Raw genomic sequence first — 24,330 nt, 5'->3', positions numbered from 1 at the left:
TCAAATTTTGCACCGATCATAGAGAATTTTAGACCGAAAGGTTTAAACAGGGAAATTGCTACATGTATGCCATGTGTCACAATTTGGGGATAAATTTCCAAAAGAGAGAGAGAGAGAGCAGCACAAAAACGAGTTTCAATGCATGAGGGGCAGATTGGGGGCTCATTGGAGAAGGACAGCTGCAGATGGAGAGTTCTTGAGAGCTGGTCTTCCTTGTCAATGATGCACAGAGGCTTGAGCCTGCTCTCTACTCTCTCTCTCTCTCCTTGATAGTATGGTTATGCTGCAGAATCAAGGGCTTTTCTTGTGATTCAGGTACAGCTGTGTGGAATATGCTGTTTTTGCATGAGGCAAGAGCCTCCTTTCTCCAGGAACAGGAGCAGTTGTATGCTGTCCCAGCAGGGACAGGTGAGGGTGGTAATCTCACCAAGTAAGTGTTTGAAACAGCACTGAATCAGTACTGTTTTTGGACTGTTTAGAGGCTATTTCAGAGCCCAATTGATGCCAGAATCAAGGGGCATTTGGCCCAAATGATGCAGGACAGTGCGGGGAGCAGTATGAACTGAAAACAGGTTTCAGAACAGGTCTGAACCAGTAATTACAGAGGGGTGAATAGTACAGGGAACAGTAAGAGTTGTAATCAGGTTTCAGAACAGGTCTGAACCAGTAATTACAGCAGAATTGCAGGTCTGAACCAGTGATTACAGCAGAGTTGCAGGTCTGAACCAGTAATTTCAGCAGGCTGAAATGGTCAATTCTGCACTCCAATCAGAAGTTTCAGACTTGGGCAGAGTTTCCCCTCTTGGTCAACTTGTTTTGGGTCAATAATTGTACTGTTATGCATAATTGCCGAGGCAAGAGCCTCTTGAACAAGTACAGGGTTTGCTAACTGCATTCCCAAGCAGATACTTGTGTGGAAAACGCTGTTTTCCTGAGATTTCTCGCATGAAATCTCGCAGGATTCAAAGGGCAAGTGGCCCATAAGGTGCGAGAGCCCGCTGGCTACGCACACAAGTGATTGGCAGGTAAAACAGGGCCCAAAACAGGAAATTACAGCCTGCTGTATATTTTTGCAGGTTTGGGTTTTTGGACATTTTTGGTGTCTATTTGCTCCAGAAGCTTCAAGGAAGCTCCAGGGACACTGTACATGTATTTTGGAGCAGTTTAAAGACAAAAACCAGAAAATGCAGCGTGCTGAATTTCTTACCAGGCACTTCATTGAGTGTGTTTAGGTGTATGGAGGCACCAATTGAGTAGGGATAATGACCAGGTCAAGTTGTACTGCCGTTATGGTGTCGAAATCGGGTTGGAATTGTGTTTCCTTCTCCACTTTGTACAGGGACAGCTTGTAGGCAGGTTATTGTGGGATTATCCCTTTGTTAATAAATAAAGAAATACCGCAAGGGGCGCCTAACTTAGGGGCCAACAGGGTGTCTGTGATGCAACAGGAGCATTCTAGCTTCCTGTATTTCTTCTTGCTTCTGTGTCTTTAAGTTCAAGTAAAGTGGACGACTGTAAATTGGGTGAAAGCATTTATGTATTTTGGTTGTACACTACCGCCCTTTCCAGTGAACAGGCCGGTTACAGTGCCCATTCACAATCAATGTGCTAATCCCCATGGGACATTTAATGGTTCCAACATTAAGTGGCCTAGGACTAGTAACCATATACAAAAGGGTTGATTTGTCGCAATTTTGAAAACTAGGGTTTTGAAACTCTAATTTATGCTAACTTTGGGTAGCAATTTGATTCTCTTTTGTAGTGCTTAAATTAGGTCAAGGTAAGTAGAAAGTGTTTCTTGGATGACAGATAGATAGGAGAGTACAAAGTATGTAGCTGAAATTTCAGTACGAGAGCTTGTTTCAAATGAAGAGAGAGATCTCCAATATATAGGTGTGGAGCTTGGGTGCTCAAAAGTGAAAAGTAGAGGCTACAAATGATAAGTGTTGTTGAAAATGACAAGTGTAAGAATACTTCTCTCTTCAAAATGACACATGTCCTCTTCTAGATGTCACATGTTATTTTTCTCGAGAAAGAAGCTTTCAAACCTTCTACTCTAAAAGTCTCTCAAATGTTGAAGAATTTGAGATAGTTATTGAAGACAAAATTGTTCCTTGCGAAATTCGGAGCCTTTAACGCGAACAAAATTTCCATTTGAGCAACTTTAAAAAATAGTAATCTTTTAAATTTTAGGAGTTGTCAAATTTACCTTTCGGAGAGCTTCATTATATAGATTCAGTGGTTCACGGTTTGTTTCTTCGATTATGAGCATTTGGTTTCACTTTTTGAAACCACTCATTATATAAGCTTCTAGGCAATGTGACTATCTGAGTGTAAAAGTCTTAGTCATTTGAGCTTTTTGGTCAATTTGAACGCCCGACTAAAACTTTTAATTTCTCTTGGGCATCTTGTCAATGACGAGCCAAGTATAATTATAGGGCGTTCTGGCAATTGGCCACCCTTAACTAGAAAGATGAACATTTAATCGTATCTTAAAATACTTAAATAATACAAATCACCTTTCAAAGTACATGAGCATTAAATTGATTTGGAATCATTAAGCCAATATATCTTGGTAATAATCAATATACAAAAGGTTTGTTACATCTCTCCCTCTTGAAATTCGTCTTGTCCTCAAGATATTACTTGAAGTATTTTTGATCCTATAGCTTCTTCATAAGTTGCAAGTATTTTTGGATAGTCTTTAAAATTCTCTTCTGACATCCATTTAGAATTTAAATGAGAGTAATTTTTAAATTTTAAAATGAATTTTTAAAAAATAATTATTCCTCGTTTTCTAATCATATAAAAGACTATTTGCTTTGGATGAAGTATCTTTTCTTGTTCATCTACTTTAGATGGATCCTCTATTATAGATCTCCAATGGTGGAGGCCCTTCATAAGGCTTTAGAAGATAGATATGAAAAGCATTGTGAATTTTACAATGCTTTGGAAGCTGTAACTTGTAACAAATATCATTAATCTTTTCAATGACTTGAAATGACCTATAATTTTTTGCTACGAGTTTTAGTTACTTGGGATGAAGGCTTGTTAGAGCTTTTTAGACAAGCTTTGTCAAATTTCAGCAACACCCAATCTCTTTTTTGTAAAATCAATTGCCTTTGATGCTTATCAACCACTTTCTTTTGTTTTTCTTGAGATCTTTGGATAGCTCATTTAACTTGTGCGAATGTTGTATCCATATCACACACAAACTTATCAGTATGAAATATCTCCTCCTTGGTTTTGAGAATAGGTAATAAGAGTGGTTTTCTATATATGATCTCAAATGATGCTTTATCTGTAGAAGTATGAATTGTGTTATTATAGGCATACTCTACCAAAGGCAAATATTTTTTCCATTGTTGGTTGGCTTTATGGCAATAACACTTCAGCATATCCAATATTGTGAGATTGACTATCTCACTTTGACCATCTATTTGAGGATGATGTGAAGAATAAAAGGTAAGCTTTGCACCCAAATTTTCAAAAAAAGCTTGGTAAAAGAGACTAGTGGTTCGTGGATCTCTATTACCCACAATGGATTATGGCAACCCATGATACTTAAAGATTTTTTGAATAAATATTCTAGTTATATATTGAGACTTGATAGTCTTCTTGATTGGAATAAAATGAGCATGTTTACTAAACCTATCAATAATAGTCCATATGCCATCATTGCCGTTTGCTGATTTTAGCAAGCCAAAAATAAAATCCATAGCAATGTCTTTTCAAGGTTGGCTTGGAATTGGTAAAGGTTGCAAAAGCCGTGTAGGCTTTTGGCGGTCAAACTTAAATCTTTTAGCACATAAGACATTCTTTGATAAATTGCTCAGTGTCTTGTTCAAGACTTGGCCAAAGAAATATATTTCAAGTGCCTTGGTTGTGGCCAGAATACCACAATGAGCCATATAAGGTACCACATGACATTCTTTTATTACTTTAGGCTTGAAATCTTTAGTAACACATAACTTATTCTCCATCATAAGAAATCTATCTTTAATAATGTAAGAGTTTACTCTTTTACCAAGTTGTAAATTCTTTTAAATGATTTTAAAATCTTTATCAGAAGTATACATGTCTCTCGTACTAGTGAAATCTGTATGATGAATCATAGACATTGCATGAATCTAAGGTCTTCGCATCAGCTATCTTGTATTGCTTTCCAGGAATACAATATTTGAAAGTTAAATTGAGCTAAATAATTGGCCCATCAAATATGCTTTTCAAAAATCTTTGGTTGGTTGAGAAAATGTCTCTAATTCTCGTAGACTGTCTTGATGAGAAATTCTCTAGATAAAAGATAGTATCTTCAATATTTTAAAGCTTGAATGATTGCCATTAACTCTTTTTCATAGATAGTAGCATTTCTTTTTGCATTTTGCAACCTTTTACTTGCATAAGCAATTGCATGCTCTTCCTAGTTTAAGACTATACCAATGTAGTCTCTTGAAGCATCACATTCCACAAAGAAATGTCTCAACAAATTAGGTATAATAAAAAAAGGTCCTTTGCTGATATAGAACTTTAGAGCTTCAAAAGCTTCCTTCTCTAGTTTGGTCCATTGGAACGTTACTGCTTTCTTGGTTAAATCATGCAATGGTCTAGCAACCACTGCAAACCATTTAATTAATCTCCTGTAATAAAAGCATAATCCCAAGAAACTTCAAACTTTATGAACACTGGTCAATTCTGGTCATTCTACAGTAGCCTTGACTTTTTCTGGATCCATCCAAATTCCATCTTTGGATACAATATGGCCAAAGTAGTGAATCTCTTCTAGGAAAAACTCACTCTTTTTGCCATTGACATAAAGTTTGAGTGTGGAGTTCTTGAAACGCTATTTTCAAGTGTTGCTTATGCTCTTCTTTATCTTTTGAATGAACCAATATATCATCAAAGAAAGTGTCTATAAATTTTCGATGTGAAATAAAGATTCTTTCTATTATTCTATTAAAGATTGCAAGAGCATTGGTGAGACCAAATGGTAGCACAAGAAACTTATAAAAACCAAAAGTTGTCCTAAATGTTGTTTTATGAATATCTTGAGGAGCAATCCTTATCTGATGGTAGCCACTCTTCAAGTCAATCCGGCTGAATACTTTGGATTTATCCAATCTATCCAAGATATCATCAATTCTTGGAATGGAAACCAATTCCAAATTGTAATTTTGTTGAGGGCCGTGTAGTCCACACATATGCCCAAGATCCTTTTTTTTTTTGCACTAAGAGGATTGGAGAGAAAAAATGTGAGAAACTGGGTCTTATTAGATGTCACGAGGACATGTATTTTTGAAACCTCACTTAATATCTGGATTAATTTTTAATCACATGGTTAAATAAATGTTGCACATGTGAGGTGTAACTGGGATTAGAGTAAATTTATGAGCCCGGGACTTGAGGAAATCACGGGATATTAAAGACAAAAGTGGCTATAAGTTATGTCGCATAGGTACTTGGTGGTATCTGGTGCTAGTTGTTGGCCTAGGTCATTCATTTGACCATAAGTGTCAATTTTGGTGACAGTAGGGAAGTGGTGTTTAATGGTACCTAACTTCAATTTGATGGTCAAAGATGGTGCAAAGACACTCAGAAATTGAAGTTACCTAGCCAATTTAATTATTGGCCAACCAAATTATTTTTTAGGGCATCGAAATAATTATTAGATTAATTTTCAATATTTAAAGATTGAAAATTAATATTGAATTATGGATAATGTTGGAAAAACCATTTGGGAAGGTTGCCACTTGCTAAAAATGCCATGTAAGACTGAAAAACGTCTTTAGAGGCTAGAGAGATGCATTTTTAGTGCATTCAGCCTCCAAGAGAGAGGGAGGAGATACTGCTGGTTTGATTTGCAGCCATTGGAGGACCTTTTGAGGCAGCTAGGGGTAGGAGAAGACCAATCAATAGCAGGTGACAGCATCTACAGGCTATGGAGATAAGGCAATAGCAGTAAATGACTGATTTTTTTTAGTTCTTTACATCTACAAGATGTCGAGACAGGGCAGCAGTAGTAAATGACAGATTTTTGCGAAGAAAGTCTAAATTTTCTCTCTCCTCAACATTCTCTCTCATCTTCTAGCCTTTCTATAGCTTGCTTCGAAGATTACAACATTGAGATCACCAGGGGCTGAGAAATTTCAGATTTCTCTGCTGTAAGCCTTAATCTACAGGTAAATTAGGGTTTAGCAGCAACCTCGGGAAGTATGCCAGAAATTGGAAGCTCCAAGACTTGGATTCAGCAGGGCAGAAGCTGTATTTAGCCCATTCAAGTGGAGGGACCAGCAAATCATTGAATTTGGGGCATTTTCCATCTCCATAAAAGCGGGCGAAGGCCAATTGATTGCCCGAATCAAGGGGCAAATCAGATTGAAGACTTATTGGTCATTTTGGACAGCAAGGGGAGTTGAAATATCTAAAGGGATTGGGAAAATTCCATTGTTCATCAACTTCTTCTTCAATTAAGTTAAAAAAATACTGAAAGGAGCGCCGGTTTCAGGGCCAACAAGTTGTTCAATGTCCAAGATTATATGGTAAAGTGTGCATTTCTGTTTTGTGAATTTGTTAATTACTATAAATAGTGCTTAACCAGGTTATTTACCACCCTATATGAGGAGGTAGGCTGATTACATTAGACTATTCTCCAAGAGCTCATTCACTTGCTTCATGATCTCCTCTTGTTGTGTTGGACTCACACAATTGGGTGGCCTATTTGGAGGTGAGCTCCCAGGAATGAGATCAATGTAATGATCTTCTAGCCTCTTTGATAGTAACTCGTCAAGTAAAGTGGTTGCAAAACAATCTCCATACTCCCTTAAGAAACTCATTTGGTCCTCATTCATATTTGAGATGGATTCTTCAATTCTAGACTCTTTGTTAGAATCCTTAATAAAAATCAAGTACGAGGAAATAGAATTTTTCATTGCTTACAAATTTGTACATGGGATAAGATGGGAATAGAGTTTCCTTCCATTCCCACATCAAAATATACATTTTTATCCTTGAAAGGGAATCTAAACTTATTTTGATTCCAATCAATGGATGGATCTATTCTTGTATGCCAAGGTATTTCTAATACAACATCACAATGTCCAAGATCTCCCATGACAATACTCTCATGATCTACATAATCTCCTATCTCAATTCGTAGTTTTTGACATAATAGAGTTTATACTTGGCATTGGAGAAAAGAAATACTGTGGAAGTGGAGTGTAATCCAAGTCAAGTTCTACTTGCGGATGGTTAGTTCGTAGTGGAGATTTTGAAGGTCCTACAAGATCATTAGTTTTGTGCACCGAACTAAAGGAGATAACTCGGGCTTACTTTCAACCTTATGTTGAGCCTTGTGCATAAGAATGAGATCATACTCGGCAGCAAAAATCTGATATGGTCTTTGGACACCATGGTAGTCCTATGGTTCTCTGCCCATGTCAAATTAGGTAGTAGCAAGCTGGAAGGCCCACTCCTGATAATTTTTGTCCATATTTGGTTGTGTAGACTGGAGCCATGGTGTGAATGCATTCGAAGTCATTTGACTCTTCCGTTGTTGCTACTTTTGTGGATGAGCTTTTTGGTCAAAAGCCAAGGCTTCTCAGAGAAGCCTAGCTTTGATACCATGGGAAGAAATTCTCTAAACACAGAAAACAAAAAACAAATCATACGACAAAGCACAGATTGATTACACAGAACACATTAGGGTTAGGGTAGCTCAAAGGTTGTGAACACAATGAATAATGAAGTGAATGACTACTGAATATACAATACTCATGTAGGAAACACACTATGTAGTGAATATTGAACCTCAAACTCTTATATCTTTGGGGTCAAGGGAGAGGCTATGAGTTGGAGAGTGCATTGCACTCGGAAACGAATCTTGAAACGTAGCAAGGCATCCTCTGTGTATCGAACAATAGCAAACGCATCCAAGGAAGACTGGATCTGATGGAAACAAGCAGTAGAAGAGAGAATAAGTAGCGAAGACAAATCGTGGAGAGAAAACATGGCAACTATGCAAAATAAGCAAACGCAAGTTCATTGATGTTGGGTGATAGATGAAAAATGATGGCAACAATGCATATGCTGATGACGACTATTGGAGAAGAGATTGATTGCAAACGCAAGCAGGATGGTGATGGTGACATCTCCTATTGATGGCGACTGGATGCACATGACGATGACAATGTGTGAAGGCCCCGACAATAGCAAACACAAGCTTCTTGATGATGGCAATAGCTCCAGGAGGTAGGCAACAAGTGGAAGAGGCTGGAATTAGGCGTTAGATGGATGTAGATTGCAATGGGAAGCTTTGATTGAGATGTCCTTTGCGAATGGGATGTGGGCAGCATAGATATAACTCTTGAAACCTGCAAAAATGAGATTGAAGAAGAGTGGTGGATTGTATGCCTATTTATAGAAAGTTTGGGACACCCAAATTAGGGTTTGGCATGTGGGATATAGTAACTCTCTAGGATCGTGTTTCTTTTTAAAATAATAAGGTTTCTTCATTAATTAAGTATACTTTGGGGGTGTTTAAATCAGGCTAATGCATTTTTAGCTCAACACAACTAGCAGCCCCTCCACAGGGGATCACCCTAGACATAGGCACAGAGAGATGTAGATCTCGTTGTCCACACCTAGCCGGTCCATGCTGTTGAGAAACCCTTCATCCTTTACCCATAGTTTGTGTTTTTGTGTTTCTGTATTTTGCGTTTAGGGTTTGTAGCCCCAAAAAGAGGCGCCATCCTAGACTGACTGTGCCTATTTATAGGCCACTCTCTCATTCATTCCTTACGGCTGATTCATTCAGTCCGTCGCCTCTTCTCTCCAGCCTCTCCACTACCCTCATACCCCTTCAGGAGGACATTGCGGTTTGTGGTTCGTGGTTGTCTTCATCATCTTCCTTGTGCTACGGCACCCTTGTTTCCTTGTATCACATTCACTTCCTAATTCAGGTCTTCATCATTCCATTCATCGGAGTTTCTTATCTTTTCTTCTCTTCTCCATGTTTGCCGAGTTCATTCTGTGTTCCTCTCTGTAAACTCTATTATCTCGCTGGTACGTCATCTTTTGATATGGTATCAGAGCTGGATCTGCTCAAACTGTGGCAAAGGTTCTCCACTCCAATGAAGGCAAAGACCAGTGGCGGGTTCGGCATCCACTTCTTTTCTTCTTCCGTTGCATCATAATCTCGTTTTTACAAGTTTCAGGTGTTTTCAGCTTGCTGCCCACACCCCTTTCGCAGAGGACATCGTAGTCTCAGCTGTCCCTTGCTGTCATCTACAGTTTGGCGCCTGTTTCCAGCCTTCCACCCACAATTTGCAGCTGTTTATAGCAAAGTGATTGTTGTTGATCACTCTTCATTCAGAAAACAATCTCGTTTTTGGTGATTTCAGGTATTTCAGCTTGCTGCCCACACCCCGGACACGGAGGACATCGTGGTCCAAGCTGGCCATTGCTGTCTACAACAGTCTAGCACCTGTTTCCAACCTATCATACACTGTTCGGAGCTGATTTCAGCATATTGACTGCTGTTGCTGTTTTTTCCTGCGTTTTTAGTCTTTCTCTCTCCTCACTTGTGTTTTTCTACTGGTTGCAACCTCTTACTGCTAGTCGCATCCTCCTCCCACTAGCAACTCACTTCTAGCCCTTCCACTGCCCTCCCACCCCTCGAGGCGGACATTGTGGTTCGTGCTCCACACTGTCCTTACACCCCTTAAGGCGGACATTGTAGTTTGCGGTTCATGGTGGTTGACCTCTTCCTTCTTCAGCAAGGCACACTGGTATCCATGGCTTCTTTACCAACAGATGACCGGACTACTGGGTGCTTCTACTGTGGCATCACCGGACACACCACCGATGCTTGCTAACTTTGATCTTTGCTTCCCACTCCCTCGGAGTATATGCGTCTTTCACCAGGCACTCCTTGTGCCACCTCTCCTTTCTGGGCCATAGAGAATGTTTTGCATCAGCTATTAGAGTACTATGCTCAAGGCAATAAACCGCATCCGATGTGCACTAAGTCCTTTTGAGCACATGGAGGATCGATTGGCGCTATGACCTCTCTTGGAGATCGTCACAATGCCAGCAGCAAACTTCTCCCACTTATTTTCAGGTAGAGTGGCTTCCACGACCTACGGATTTGCAGTTTGCTCCATCGAGAGACAGTGATTGTTTGATACCATTTCCTTTTTAGTCCGCTCCTTCGAGAGAGAGTGGTTGCTCGACTCCTTCCTCTTCTACCGCTACCCAATCCCCTTCACTGAGAGACAACAACTGTTGCCCACCTCTTGCTCATTCTGAGCCCCACCCTTCCCTACCCTCGACTACTCAAGTTCGAGAGGCTACCTTTGGGAGCTCTTTGGCACCCTAGATACCTTCTTCCGCACGACCGGGTGGCACTTCCTTCGTCATCAGACATTTCGGAGTCTGTGATCCATGAGTTTTTGGATTCCCTATCTACTTTAGAGGGGGATTCAGAGGGGGATGTTATTTCTTTGCCCTCATAGGGGGCATCTACTTCATCCTCGACTTTAACGGGGGCCCCTCCACCTTCCACCTCAGAGGCAGAACCTACTCCACATGAAGTTCTTCACCCATTCTCTACTTTATTGGGGTGGTTGTCTTCAACTAGTCATCTCTTCTACTGATATCCAGGATCTTCAGGTACCACCTAGATCGGGACCTCTGAGGTTCAGCCACGACTTGGTGATGAGGCCTTTGTATTCCTTCCAGCATGGATGCACCGAGCTAGTGGCTTCTCTCTCGAGGTTGCGTTTCGGGTTCTCCAGTTCACTTTGTCTATTGTTCTTTACTGTAGGTTCCCTTTTCGGTGGAAATCTTGGATCTTAGGGATCCTCTAGATCTTCTTCCTTCTCTTTTCTTCTTGCCTTGGTCACTTGGTCAGCATGGAGCCAACTCCTGAGATCGAGTACGAGCATATCCTTATGGTTCTCAGTTCAGCCACGACTTGGTGATGAGGCCTTTGTATTCCTTCCAGCATGGATGCACGGAGCTAGTGGCTTCTCTCTCGAGGTTGTGTTTCGGGTTCTCCAGTTCACTTTGTCTATTGTTCTTTACTGTAGGTTCCCTTTTCGGTGGAAATCTTGGATCTTAGGGATCCTCTAGATCTTCTTCCTCCTCTTTTCTTCTTGCCTTGGTCACTTGGTCAGCATGGAGCCAACTCCTGAGATCGAGTACGAGCATATCCTTATGGTTCTCAGTACCAAACAAAGTTCGGCATTCCTCCTTTGCATTGCATGTTTCATCATATTTGTACTAGGGCGCTTGGGCAAGTGAACAATTTTCCCACGAGGGTCACTGTCCAAGTGGCACCTACTGCATGAGCATTCTTCAGCATGTAGCATTGCATCTCCACCTTACTCTTCTCTTGTTCCCCTTTTTGGGCCTGAGAGGGGGTGTTGAGAAACCCTTCACCCTTTACCCGCAGTTTACGTTTTTGTGTTTCTGCGTTTTGCGTTTAGGGTCTGCAGCCCCAAAAAGGGGCACCATCCTAGACTGCTTGTGCCTATTTATTGGCCACTCTCTCATTCATTCCTTACGGCTGATTCATTCAGTTCGTCACGTCTTCTCTCCAGCCTCTCCACTACGCTCACATCCCTTCAGAAGGACATTGCGGATTGTGGTTCGTGGCTGTCTTCATCATCTTCCTTGTGCTACGGCACCCTTGTTTCTTTGTATCACATTCACTCCCTGATTCAGGTCTTCATCATTCCATTCATCAAAGTTTCTTCTCTCTTCTCTTCTATTCTCTTCTCCATGTTTTCCGAGTTTACTTCGCGTTCCTCCTTGCAAACCCTATTGCCTCGTTGGTACACCATCTTTTGACACACGCCCCCGCAGGAGGCGTCATCTGCAGATATAGCGGATACTACATGGTCATTGAGGAACCATACCCCACTGCTTCAGCTTCTCTATGTTAGATAGACCTATGAGAGATATCTTGGGATCTTGGATGAGAGTGCCTTCTAAGTAGTTCGGCATTGTATCTGGCGTAGACATCATTTTGTACTCACGAGCTATGTATTGTTTGTTGTTTATTTTCCATTTAGTTAGTCATAGAATTAGATTATAGCTATCTTGGGACTTGGAAAGTTCCTTGACTTTTCAAATGTAACACTTTGGTCTCATAGGCCAATTTGGCCATTTGTAGATGTTAATATACATTCTTTCTTTCCTTCTTTCCTCTCTCTCTCTCTCTCTCTCTCTCTCTCACACACACACACACACACACACACACACACACATACACACACACACACACAACACTTGCACAAGGCTAGAATGATCCTCTCTCTCTCTCTCCTAGCGTCAAATTTTTTTTCCACTTGTATAGGCAATTTTTGCCAAATGGTAGCCTTCTAATCCCATTTTCTAGCATTATCCACCTTATTAGATTAATTAATGCCTAGTCTCTAATGCCACCATTGACATTAGTGGGCAATAAATTGGTCTAGGCCCAAATTTGACATCGAGTACCACCTAGTAGTTGTCAAGCATAACTTATTACAAGTTTTGCCTTTGTCACCACAACTGATATCTTGGGGTCCTAGGTCCTACATGATGGAATAATTAACTTGCACCTCACATGTGCAAGTTATCTTTGCACATTTGATTAAAATTTAATCAAATGCTTAGCAAAGCATTAAAATTTCACATCCTTGTGACATAGGGTGCACTACCTAGGGAGGTTTTTGTTAGCAGCTAGTTACCTTTCTGTTGGCAGCTAATTACCTATGGTCGATAGTTGCTCTACGAGGCTAAGATGCAGCACATGATTTTCATCATCAAGGCTGGCTATAGTGCAACTGTAGCCTTGGTGGCCTTGCCTATTAACCAGCCTTCAGAGTTTTGGATGCTGCATTTGGACGTTTGGGAGCTCATTGGGATTCTAGTAAGGTGGCACATCTGAAGGAACATTGCCAGCTAATCTTTGGCAGTGAGTGGTGTTTAGTGTACGCCACTTTTGAAAGAGCACTGGTCTTCCGTTATTTAATCACTCATTCACTCAGGACACCTAGGAGCAGCTCCAAGGAGACTCTCGGCACTGTCCAGAGTTTCAGCAAATGTCTCTTTACACATTTGGTTACTATAGCCTCTTCTTACACTACAAGATGTTTGCTACACCCCTTGGACCAGCTCCAAGAAGACTCTCAGCACTGTCCAGAGTTTCAACAAACATCCCTTTACACATTTGGTTACTATAGCCTCTTCCTATGCTACAAGATATTTGCTACGCTCCTCTGTCTTGGCTTCTTTCCCCCATTTCCCTAGGTGATGTAGACTCTTTTGCTCCAGCCATGCTATTGAGCCCATGCACTTCCTTGATTGGCTTTGCAAAATATAATCAGACATCAAGTTGCAAAAGAAAAGGGAGAGTTTTAACAAAGATGGAGTGAGTGCCCTTTTATAGGGCCCTAATTGCTTGTCTGACACTAACCCTTGGGCTAACTCTGTTGGAAGTTGGCTCCATTCCTGGACAACAAAGCCCAGTCCACACTGGTGATCTTATCTCAGGCAGGTCCAAGCCATAGGGTATAAAAACAATTGGCAATGAACTAGCACACGGGCAGCAGTAGATGACATAAAGGGTGGGACGTTGATTTGCAATCAGCTGGCAGACGGGCAGCAGCACATGGCAGGCAGGGTGGCAGCATGGAACAAGGTGTAAGTGACACAAGCAAAGCAGCAACTCCAGGACAGCAGACTGCAGGCTTGCGAGACATATGAAGCTACCATGCCACCAATAAACAGAATTTGTAGCCTATTGGCAATCTAGTTCAATTGAAGAGGGTGTTTCATATTGGGCTTGAGAAGGGGGAAAAGAGATGGAAGAGAGGGGGGATGTGCAACATCATTCACTCTACTGTGGCCATTTGAGACTACACTCAAAGTAACTGTTTGCAAAAACACCATGGAGATCCTTTAACCTTTATGTGTATTATGTTGTATGCATGCCTGTATACTAATATCTGTGTTTTCAAAAACTTATCTCTAGAATATAGAACTTCCTATTTGTGACATTAAAAAACAAAATTGCTGTTCCTTTCAGGTTAAGGACATTAATATAGCAGGGACTTTTCGCCTCATTTTCAAACCTTTAGTGGAAGAGATCCCATGTTTTGGAGCTGTCATTTACTCTTTGAGGGAGCTTGTGAGTGCGTAAAGAACCTGTAGATAGCATAGGCTTTGTCTTCAGTTTAACTTTTGTTTTTCCTTTTTAAGATTACTTTTGTAATCATTGAAATTTTTCTGAAAAAAAATTGTGTATCTGCATACAGAAATCTTTTGATTTTGATTTGAAGGTCATTGGTCGCCATGTCAGCTCTCTTCCCACAATTCAAAGCAGAGTTGAGGTAAGCTAGAAAACCTAAAATCAGTAATTCGAAAATGAATATTCTGACCAAGAAGATTCCATCCTTAATATAAATTACATTTTGTCAACAACAATCAAGATTGATGCTTCAAGAGAAACGAAGGAGACTAACTTCTCATCAGTAGGACTCTGTAAAATCACATTTTCCTCCTTTGGGGACAAAAAATTAAACTAGCATATCTAATGCTAGCACTGCTTCCAGATCCAATATTGCATCAGCTTTGGACAGTTCTTGCCTTACAACACAAGTTCAACTGATCACATCTAATACTCTATAATACTTATTTGAAACACAAAAGATGCTCTAGTCAAGTATTATGCATCACATCTAATCCATGCTGAGTCTATTTCATCAAAATCCATGTGTAATTTGGAATTTGAGAGTCACCTCATTTGAAATCCGTTACATCCATAAAAACATAAGGATCATTCTGAAGAGAATCAATAGTATTCAACTTTCTTTTGAGAGCCTAAGCAACTCACAAACTTGTGTGTGCATCAAGCTGCTCAAAAAACTCATTCAAAATCCTGCAGGAATGTATCAAAACAGCAGTTACAGATTCTTTGCTTTGGCCAATGCGTCAAGTATTGAATGTTTTACCTGGCGATTATCGGTAACTTATTATCAATTCTACCTTTGAGATTTTTTTTCCAAAGATCTTTTTGAAAGCATTGGGATTAAAAGATGTACCTTTCAGGGACCTGGGATTACAAGTTACTGGTGTATTACAAGTAAAATTGATACAAGCAAGAAAACTTTTGAACAAGGATATTATTGGGAAGTCTGACCCCTTTGCAATCCTCTACGTAAGACCTATTCCAAAGTATATGAAGAAAAGCAGGACAATAGTAAGAATGATCCTTTTGATGATGTTTATTTGATAGCAGTTGTGCCTTTCCCCCCCGCACCACCCCCCCCCTTCTCTCTCACACACACACACTTGTATTGTCCTTTATGAGAAATAGATTGATTCATAAGCTCCAACATGCAATTTTTTCTGTATCATAAGTTATGACCATCGAAGAAATTTATTTCAGCAAAAATATTACAAGTTTTTACTGAATTCCAAAATTTTATATTGTCAGAACAATGATCTCAATCCATTATGGAATCAGACATTTGAATTTGATATAGAGGATATTCCCACACAAAGCTTGTATATTAAAGTTATGGATGAGGAAGGCGTGCAGGAACCAGAATTTCTTGGCTGTGCTAAAGTGGACCTTAACAGTTTGCAGCCAGGAGTGTTAATGGATAAATGGATTCCTCTTGTCAAGCACTTTGATATAAAGTTTGCTAGTTCCATGAAATACAGAGGAGAGGTAAACTTTTAAACTATTGCATCCAAGGTTCTTCTGCTGGTTGTCTTAAAGTGTGTGTACAGAAGAGGTTCTTTTGTTCATACACCAATGCACTGATCTCAATCCACAAATCTAGTGCATTCTACATTTTCATAACTTCTGCAACTGCATTTCTATGGTACATAACTACATCAGCAAGCTTTACTTAATCAGTCATGGCTCTTATGTTTCAGGTACATTTAGAGCTCTTGTATATTCCTTCCAATGAATACAGTGTACAGTCACTTGATCTGAATGCAATAAAAAGTGCGAGACTGGGGTTGACATCTTTAGAAAAAACCTTTTCTGAGAAGGAGAAACGACACAACCTTTTGAGCACCAGGAGTATGAAACAAGTGACAGTAATTAGAGGCATACTTCATTTAACCGTCTTACGGGCAGAGAATTTGGGGAAAAGAGGGGCTAAAAACCCACTTGATGCATATGTCTTAATCAAAATGAAAAAATCCCATGCTATGTTCAGGACAAAGGTGATCCATATGGCTGTGTCGTGTTACAGTTGTACACTTTCGATGAATAACTTACTGAATATTCAGAGATTCTGTCAGGTCATCTCAAACTCTACCAAACCCGAGTGGAATGAGACATTCCACATACTGATCGATGATGCTGTGCATGAGATGGTGATTGCTGAAGTTTGGAATCATAAAACTTTCACTGAGGTAGCCACATGAATAATTCATATCATTTTCTAAAATGCATGCAATCATTTTATTCACAATTATGTTGTATGCTTCTGTCTTTTGAATGTAGTATGTAATCACATTCTTGATGTGTCTATTCAATAGTGTATGAACAAAACATCATACATTCTTCAAGTACAAGCTTAAGAGGCCAAAAGATAATACAAATGGTCCAGTGGCCCATGGGTAAAGTAATAATGTCAAGTTGGGGAAGGAAGTAAAAGAAAAGAGATATCTCTAATAGAGGTTTTGTTATGTACAGTGCATATGACCTTTGAACCTTGATACAAAAATAAAGCTGAGCATCAAGTGTGAACAGCTGGCCTCATCTAAATATTCATATATGATGACACTGATTGCAAGAGCAGTCATGGAAGAAGAAAACATTGCAAAGAGACCGGTATGCCTTGGGATGAAGTGACTACAACCCAACTTAACCCTCTTGCATGGCCACCTAGGCAAAGGACCAGCTCTAACATGCTTGCATGCACACCTAGGCAAGAACATCCATTGACTTCCCATCCACATAAGAGACACTTGTTCCAATACAAACCTATGTACTTTCTGAGATGGAGTTAGCATCTCAGTATGAGATCAATGTAATTGGAGCATCCTTTGTCCAGGTGTCCCAGGCTCTGATCAAAAGAGCCCCTGTTACAAGATCCTAAATGTGCATCCAATTTTGTTAAAGAAAGTATATCAATGTGAAGAGATTGTTTGAAGTGAAGATTACACATCTTATAAGCTTCATAGACAGCTTAGCCACCTTGATAAAGTTATGAGCTGCTTTGGCCATAAAAGCAAAATATCATCTAAAGGCAACTTTGTCCCTAACCTCCCACATAAGAAACAGAGCTACAGCCCCTATCACACTCTAGAAATCAAGGAATGTAGGAGCGATTCTTCCTTTTTCCCCTAATAAGACTTGTTTCCAAGAAAACTTATCATGCGATCTATCCTTTGTCAGCAATTTACATATCATGGGTTAGGCAGTTAATGGGCACATTAGTGAGCTGGGAAGCTGCATTTATGGCCAGCCTGCTGATTATTGGGTTCCTGAGCCTGTCAGATCCCTCCCAGTGTTGCCTATATATGCATCACTTCACTTTCATATTACATCACATCATCTGGAGAGAGAGACACTAGAGGCACAGCTGGTCAAATTGTGCTGGTGCCCTGGTACTCTTACTTTTATTCGTTAATTCCATTACACAGTTGTGGTTCACTGTTGAGTACTTCTGTTCTTCTTGCTCACTGTCCACTGTTTCAAACATTTCGCTTCCGAGTTAACTCACTTCCGCTTCATTTGCACATTCTCACATTGTATTGGACACCTAGATTGCTCGATCCAGGTGTTTTTTTGCCACTTTTTCACTGCCTGCAGTAGTCGCTTCAAGTATGTTTGGTTCGTGCCGAGTAGTATGCTCTCTCCTTTTCCACCAGAGCCTTGCCAGAGTAGGGCTTGGAGAATGATACGACATAGTTAGACAGGCATGTGTAAGGCAAGCAGCCTGTGTGTGTGAGCAGAATGCTGGAGTTTGCAGAGAGTGTTGTGCAGATGGTGCTTGATTGTGCTAGTGGTTGGTACTCGAAGTTGTGACTAGAGACTAAACGAAATTGAGACAATAAAGAGAGATACTTAGTGATCCTTAGAAAGAAAGATATATTGATGTCTTCTGAGGTGAAAATCAGCCTATGAGACAAAATCATGTACAATGTTGATCGTCACTGGACATCAAAATGTGATGTGCTGGAAGTGATATATTGTGAAAGAAGCCAAGGTGGTGTGCAAGACCAAATAGTGCTCATATAGGGGTACAATGGGAGGATGAGATAGTACATGTCTAGTTGTGTGGCTGAATAATGCTCGTATATCTAGTTCCACCCAGTCAGGATTGGTGGGTAGAGTATGTGATAGATCCTGGTTGAAATAGTATGAGGGTCCTATCTGGAGGGATGGAAGCATGGGCTGTTTTTTTAGGGATAATGCACGTGCGTTGTCCTGACAATATGGTATTCATCATGCTTCTGCTTTTCGAGCTGAATTGCAGCATTCGCAAACTTTGTTGGCTCACTCCATGTCTCTGTATCACTCAGGGGATACAGTTGATGACTTGCTTACATGCATTGAATGGTTGAAATGTAGAGTTCAATCTCTTCAGGAGCAAAAATATGCTAAATACAAATTGTTGGCTCGGGCGGAATCTCTACATGATAATAATTGTTGATCTCATCAGTTCTTTGCTTGTTTACGTCAGAAATACGCTCGGGAAATATTGTGCGTTTGTTGGATGAGCAAGGTGTTATGGTTACTGAACTTGCTTCCATCATTCAAATGCGCATTGACTATTATAAATCCTTACTGGGTCCAGAGGAGATTCTTTCTGATGTTGTTCACTCTGCTCGTCGATACATATGTGATTTGGTTAGTAATTAGGTTAAGCCTGAATGGGTTGATTTGATGGAGGCCGATATCTTAGACGTTGAAGTGGTATATGTGCTGTCCCATTTATCACGAAGGAAAAGCTCTGGCTGGGATGGGCTTCCTAATGAGTTGTTTTTAGCCCATGTTGAGCAGCTTAAGGACCCATTAACTCGCCTGTGTAAGCAAGTCTGGAATTCTAGTAGGATGCGTTCAGACTAGAAGATTGTTGTGATTTGGTTGTTGCCTAAGGTTCCTTCTCTGACTTCTTTGAAACAATGGAGACCCATTTCTGATATGGGTTGTTTGTATAAAATTTTTTCTAAAATCATTGCCAACAGATTGCAGAAAGTATTCCCGCACTTGGTTCATCCACGTCAATATGGTTTCATTAAGGGAGAGAATATAATGGATAATATTTTGAATGTTCAATTGGGATTGATTATGCCAAAGCCTCAGGTCAACAGGTTGTTATGCTTCAGCTTGATCTTGAAGAGGCATTTGATCATGTTAGCTGGTCTTTTTTGCAGCAGCTGATGTCTACCATGGGATTTGATTCTTGCATGACCTCTCTTTTTGATACCATTAGTCAGGATGCTGTGGCTCGTATTGCACTTAATGGGGGAATCACAGATGAAATTGTCATGTCTCTTTTTCTTCGGCAAGCCTTCCCTCTCAGTCCTTTGCTATTTTCTTTGGTCACTCACCCAATGCTCTCATTGTTGGATAAGTTGGTTGATCAAGGCGAGATTATTGGTTTGTCTCTTTCCAATGGTGTCCAACTTTTGGGTCAATCTTTGGCTGATAGTTCCTTTATGTTTCTTAAGGCTGATTGCACTAATATTAATAGGGAAATGGTTATGTGGAATCTCTTTACTTTAGTGTTGGGGCTTCATATTAATGCTTAGAAATCTACCTTGATTTCTTGTGTGGAGAGTGATTTGCATGCTTTAGATTGGCAAGGAGCTGTGACTTCTAAAGGAGATATTACTTGACACTTACGTTATCCTATTGGTGTGGATGTAGCTTCCTGTGCCTTGCTTGATTGGATGTCATCCCGTATATATGATCGGTTCATGTACTGGTAATCTCAAGGCTGGCCTCTTCATGCCAGACTTAAAGTTGCTCAATGGGTTATGATCAGTATGGTCTTATTTTTTATGCCCTTACTTCCTTGGACCAAGAAGTCTCTTTTGGAACTGGTTCAGCCTATCCGCTTCATGTTGTGGAAAAAGAAAGGGATCATTTGGGCCTAGTGTGGATTTCGTGGCAGCATGTGACTACTCCTAAAAGGATAGGGGGAGCAGCTTTATTGGATGTTAATTTGCATATGATTGCTTTGAGACTAGCACTTTTGCAGGCACTATGTGTGCAGAGTTATCCTTGGTTAGATATTGCAAAATTTTTCATAGAAAAGATTGGTATCTCTCATGGTCACATAGTTATTTAAGTTTGTTGGTGGCATGTGCTTAACTCCACGAGGCCTATTAAGGTCTCCCAGTCTTTTCTCCTTTCTTATTTGATTGCATCCTGGTAGGAGATGCTATGTTTTGTAGTTTGGCGCCATCTTGATTTTCGTAAGGAGGAGAATTCACTGCAAGGAGAACTGCTAGCTATTTCCAGGTTGTTGGATTTGCTTGATAAAGACTTGTAGTGAGGTAAGTTTAATCGGATGGCTTGTTTGGGGTTGTAGACAATCCATGATGGTGTCATTCCTGAGCAGCCCCATCTTTACTCTTTCCAGTGCATTTATCAACGCTTTTGGGTGCCTCATGGCTATCAGGATATTTGGTTGTCCTTACAGGACAAGCTTCTGAGGTTCTCTCCTTTGCCTACTTTACAGCCATTGTCTCCCTGGCGAGATTGGATGTTCGTGCTTCCTGATGAGTTCGAGAAAAGGTCAACTAATTAGATCTATTATCAGATGGTCGAAGCCAATGGTCAAGGCCAAGAGATGGGTCACTGGAAAGGCTAATAAATTATGGCATATTTGGGACAGCAAAAAGAAGTGGCAGGAAAGATTCCTCCAACTCTGGAAGTCTAAGGTTCCTTATCAGGGTAAAGTGTTCATGTGGAGGTTGCTTATTGGGGGTCTTCCAACTGGGGATGTGTTGCGTGCTCGCAAGATCTCCCGTGGTTCCTGTGTATTTTGCACTACATGTGATGAGACATTGCTTCATCTCTTTGTCTCTTGCCCTATTGCTCGACAAATTTGGAATTTTGTTTCCCTCAGCGACTCAGTAGTGGATATTAGCTCGTTTGTGGATTATGGGAAGGATGCCTTCTATGTCCGCCTTGCAATCAGATTATTCCTGCATCTTCCATTTCCTTCAATGGACAGCTTTGTGGCATATTTGGCGTACTCGGAATGCCTTTATTTTTGATTCGGCATCGGGCATCCATGGTCATGTGGCCCATGTTTGTGGTTTAGTGTTATGGCAGATGTCCTCCATGGTTTCAGCTGATCTGGTTCTTCTAGACATTGTTGCTTGCTGGCTGGATATTGTTTGCTCCACACCAGTTGTTCTTTCTGTGTGATATTTGTGTGTTAGAGTTGCGCAATCTGCTGTTCTGTAGACATCTCTTCAAGCCTTGATAGAATGTGCAAGGCTAGATCCCAATCAGCCCATTGAATATGAGAGCTCTCCTAGTTGTAGCCTATCATGATCTTTGATTTGTGGTTCCAAGTGACGGACTGTCGATCAATCTCCTTCTGGCATGCTGGGGGGCGCTACTCTAGGGCCTTATGCAGACCTTAACAGACTTGTAGCAAGTTGTGAAGGATGTTTTGGAAGACAAATAGAAAGACTAGCATGAAGCAATGTTTCAAGCTGTTGCCAAAAGGACTTGGTTGACCACTAGGGCCTTGCTCACCAAGGAGAGGTGGACCATACTCTAGTAGGTTAGCTTTCAATGGATGGTTATTGGGCTTGTGTAATGTCATGTCTCACTTGAAAGCCAAGGTATGTGATAACGTGACCTTACCCATTTGAAACCCAAGTGGATGCCCACTCTATACTAGAATCTGGATCTGTAAATCAGCCAGTTGATTTTTGTATATGTTGCCAAGCAGATCGCCTCTAGTGCCACTGTCACTCTCTATAGCATCATCTCATCATCCTCTGCATAAAGAGTAGTGCCATTGATATACCCTGAGTACAAGAGCTATGTCTTAGCCCTCACTGGTAGCTTAAGGCCTTGCAAACCACCCACTCTTAAGCATAGAAAATAGAATTTCTTGTCCACAAAAAGTAGGAAGAGGTATGGACCTAATGGACAGCCCTGATGGACAGATCACTTCCACTGAAACTTGGCCCCTCTCTGCCCCCTGATGATTACCTTGCTGGTGGCCGATCTGTAAAGTGCACACCCCCTAGTAATCCACTGTTGAGGTAGGCCTATCCGTGCCATGATGCCCTCCGAAAGTCTCAGTCAATGCTATTGTAGGCCTTCTCGAAGTCTAGGAGGAGCATAACCACTAGTTGACCATTGTGCTGAGCCTACTTTGTGTTCTCAAAGAAAGTAAATGCATTGTACAAGTTGCTCCTATCTTGGACAAAGCTCGTTTCTGCGTCATGAATGATGTCAAAGAGAATGGGGTGGAGTCGTTTGCTAATCATCTTGGCCAGTGCCTTACACACAACTAACAACAAGGTGATTGGCCGCCATTGGGATAGCTCTAGGTAGTCCCCTCCCCTTTGGTAAGGTGACTAATAAAGTGTTAGAATTTGCCAATTCTAATCAAGTGCCCAATGCGATTTGTCTGGTGTGTGTTTTGAAACCACATCATTCTGTACAGTTTCCCTTCTTCATTCGCATTTTTGGTATGGTAACTAATCAAGTGTCCAATGTAATCTGTGTGGAGTGTGTTTTGAAACCACATCATTCCATACAGTTTCTCTTCTTCATTCCCATTTTTGGTTTTCATTCCCAGCCCCAAAAAGGCTTTCTAGGGCCTTCCGAGAGAGTCGAAGCACTACTTGAGTCTCCAATGGGCGAGGCTCGAGACTATTTGTGCCCTATATATACGGCACCATACCCATACATTCACCACCACTCACACTCACCTCTGATTCATTCCGTTAGTCACCTATCTCTCTCCTCCCACATAATCATCTCTTGCTTCCAGGCACCAGCCTCCACCATCATCTGGGCTGCATTTTGGTGGCAGCCTTCCTCCTCAGCTAGCGGCCTTCCTCCATCATCAGGCGGCAACAGCTTCCTTGAGCCCCACACCTTGCACTTGGTGCTCACCCCCTTCTAGCATTAGCTTCCACCTGCCTAGTTTTAGCTTCCACCTTTGGGCATCACTCTTCCTTGCATTTGGCTGCCCTAGAGGTCATTCACATGTAGCCTTCATCATCAGCTTGGCGCCAATATTTTGTCAGATTTGGTGCTTGCGTTTGCTTGTTGGCTGCTCCATCCTCCATTAGGTGTCACTTCTTTAGGTGGCATTTTCATCATCGGAGGCTGTTCATCCTTGTGTTTGGTAGTTTCTAGTATCTCTTCCTTCAGGCGATAGTGCACCAATCCTAGGTAGCATCCAGCATTTGCGTTTGGGCTGTTTGGGAGGTCACCTTCATCAACAATCCATCATTAAGTCTTTGTTTGCAGATTCATAGGCTCCTCACCCCTTGATGGCAGTCTCCTTGCTCTAGGCGGCACCAATCTTCATCCTCGCGTTTGTAGATTCAGAGGCTCCTCTTCGACGGTAGTCACCTTGCTCTAGGCAATACCACCTTATCCGTGTGTTTGCAAACTTAGAGGATTCTTCGGCAATCTCCCTAATCCAGGGCATCTTTCATGCTATGGCACCCTTGTATTAGATTCAATTCATTATTTCAGTCTTTATCATCTTATTCATCTAAGTTTCTCTTCTCATCTCAGTGTTTGCTATACATACATTGTGTTTCTCCCCGCAAACCCTATTGTCTCTCTGGTTGCTCAATCATTTCTTGACATGGTATTTGAGCCAGAGGCACTCAATGAGCGACGAAAATCTTCTGCATCGGAGAAGGCAAAGACACATCAACATCTAATTATTACTCTACTTTTGCTGCGTCACTGAGAGATATCCTTCTTGTCCCTTCCATCCTCCCTTTTGCAGGTTGCCACTCTAGTGCCATGGCATCTCCATCAACAGATGGCCTATCTCCTAGGTACTCCTATTGCGGCAAGAATAATCACACCCTTGAAGATTGTCAACATCGACCTTTGCTCCCTATCCCACTGGAGTACACGCGTCTTCCATTAGGCACTTCTTGTCCTATCTCTCCTTGGGGTCCATGATGCTTGAGTTGGAGTCCTTCTCCCCTTAGAGGGGGATCCTTTTCCTTCGCCCTCAAAGGGGGCATCTCCTTTTTCTTCAGCTTTAGAGGGGGCTTCCCCATCTCCACTTTCATAGGGGGACTCTACTACTTTCGATATTCTTTATACACCTTCCTTTACTTTCGAGGTTTGGCTCTCTT

The 24,330-nt window shown here is 41.1% G+C and overlaps 1 protein-coding gene across 4 annotated transcripts in view; it reads left to right on the top strand.

Moving 5' to 3' along the window:
- The window catches only part of LOC148037718 (synaptotagmin-5-like), an 85,072-nt gene that overhangs the window by 27,365 nt on the left and 33,377 nt on the right, over nt 1-24,330 (top strand). For 2 of the 4 annotated variants that reach the window (XM_087676667.1, XM_087676666.1), the window contains exons 7-13: nt 14,072-14,173; nt 14,301-14,375; nt 14,930-15,009; nt 15,094-15,244; nt 15,482-15,718; nt 15,931-16,227; nt 16,306-16,419. In XM_087676667.1, coding sequence (XP_087532793.1) covers nt 14,072-14,173; nt 14,301-14,375; nt 14,930-15,009; nt 15,094-15,244; nt 15,482-15,718; nt 15,931-16,227; nt 16,306-16,419 — 1,056 coding nt within the window. Of the gene's footprint in view, nt 1-14,071; nt 14,174-14,300; nt 14,376-14,929; nt 15,010-15,093; nt 15,245-15,481; nt 15,719-15,930; nt 16,228-16,305; nt 16,420-16,702; nt 17,123-24,330 lie in introns of those variants that run through there. The other 2 variants (XM_087676669.1, XM_087676668.1) reach the window with 2 other exon arrangements.

Source organism: Lygodium microphyllum, chromosome 4, assembly GCF_053477565.2.
Source record: "Lygodium microphyllum isolate KBCC chromosome 4, Lygodium_microphyllum_v1.1.10, whole genome shotgun sequence".
NCBI classification, from domain to species: domain Eukaryota; kingdom Viridiplantae; phylum Streptophyta; class Polypodiopsida; order Schizaeales; family Lygodiaceae; genus Lygodium; species Lygodium microphyllum.
This window is presented reverse-complemented; position numbering and strand designations above follow the sequence as displayed.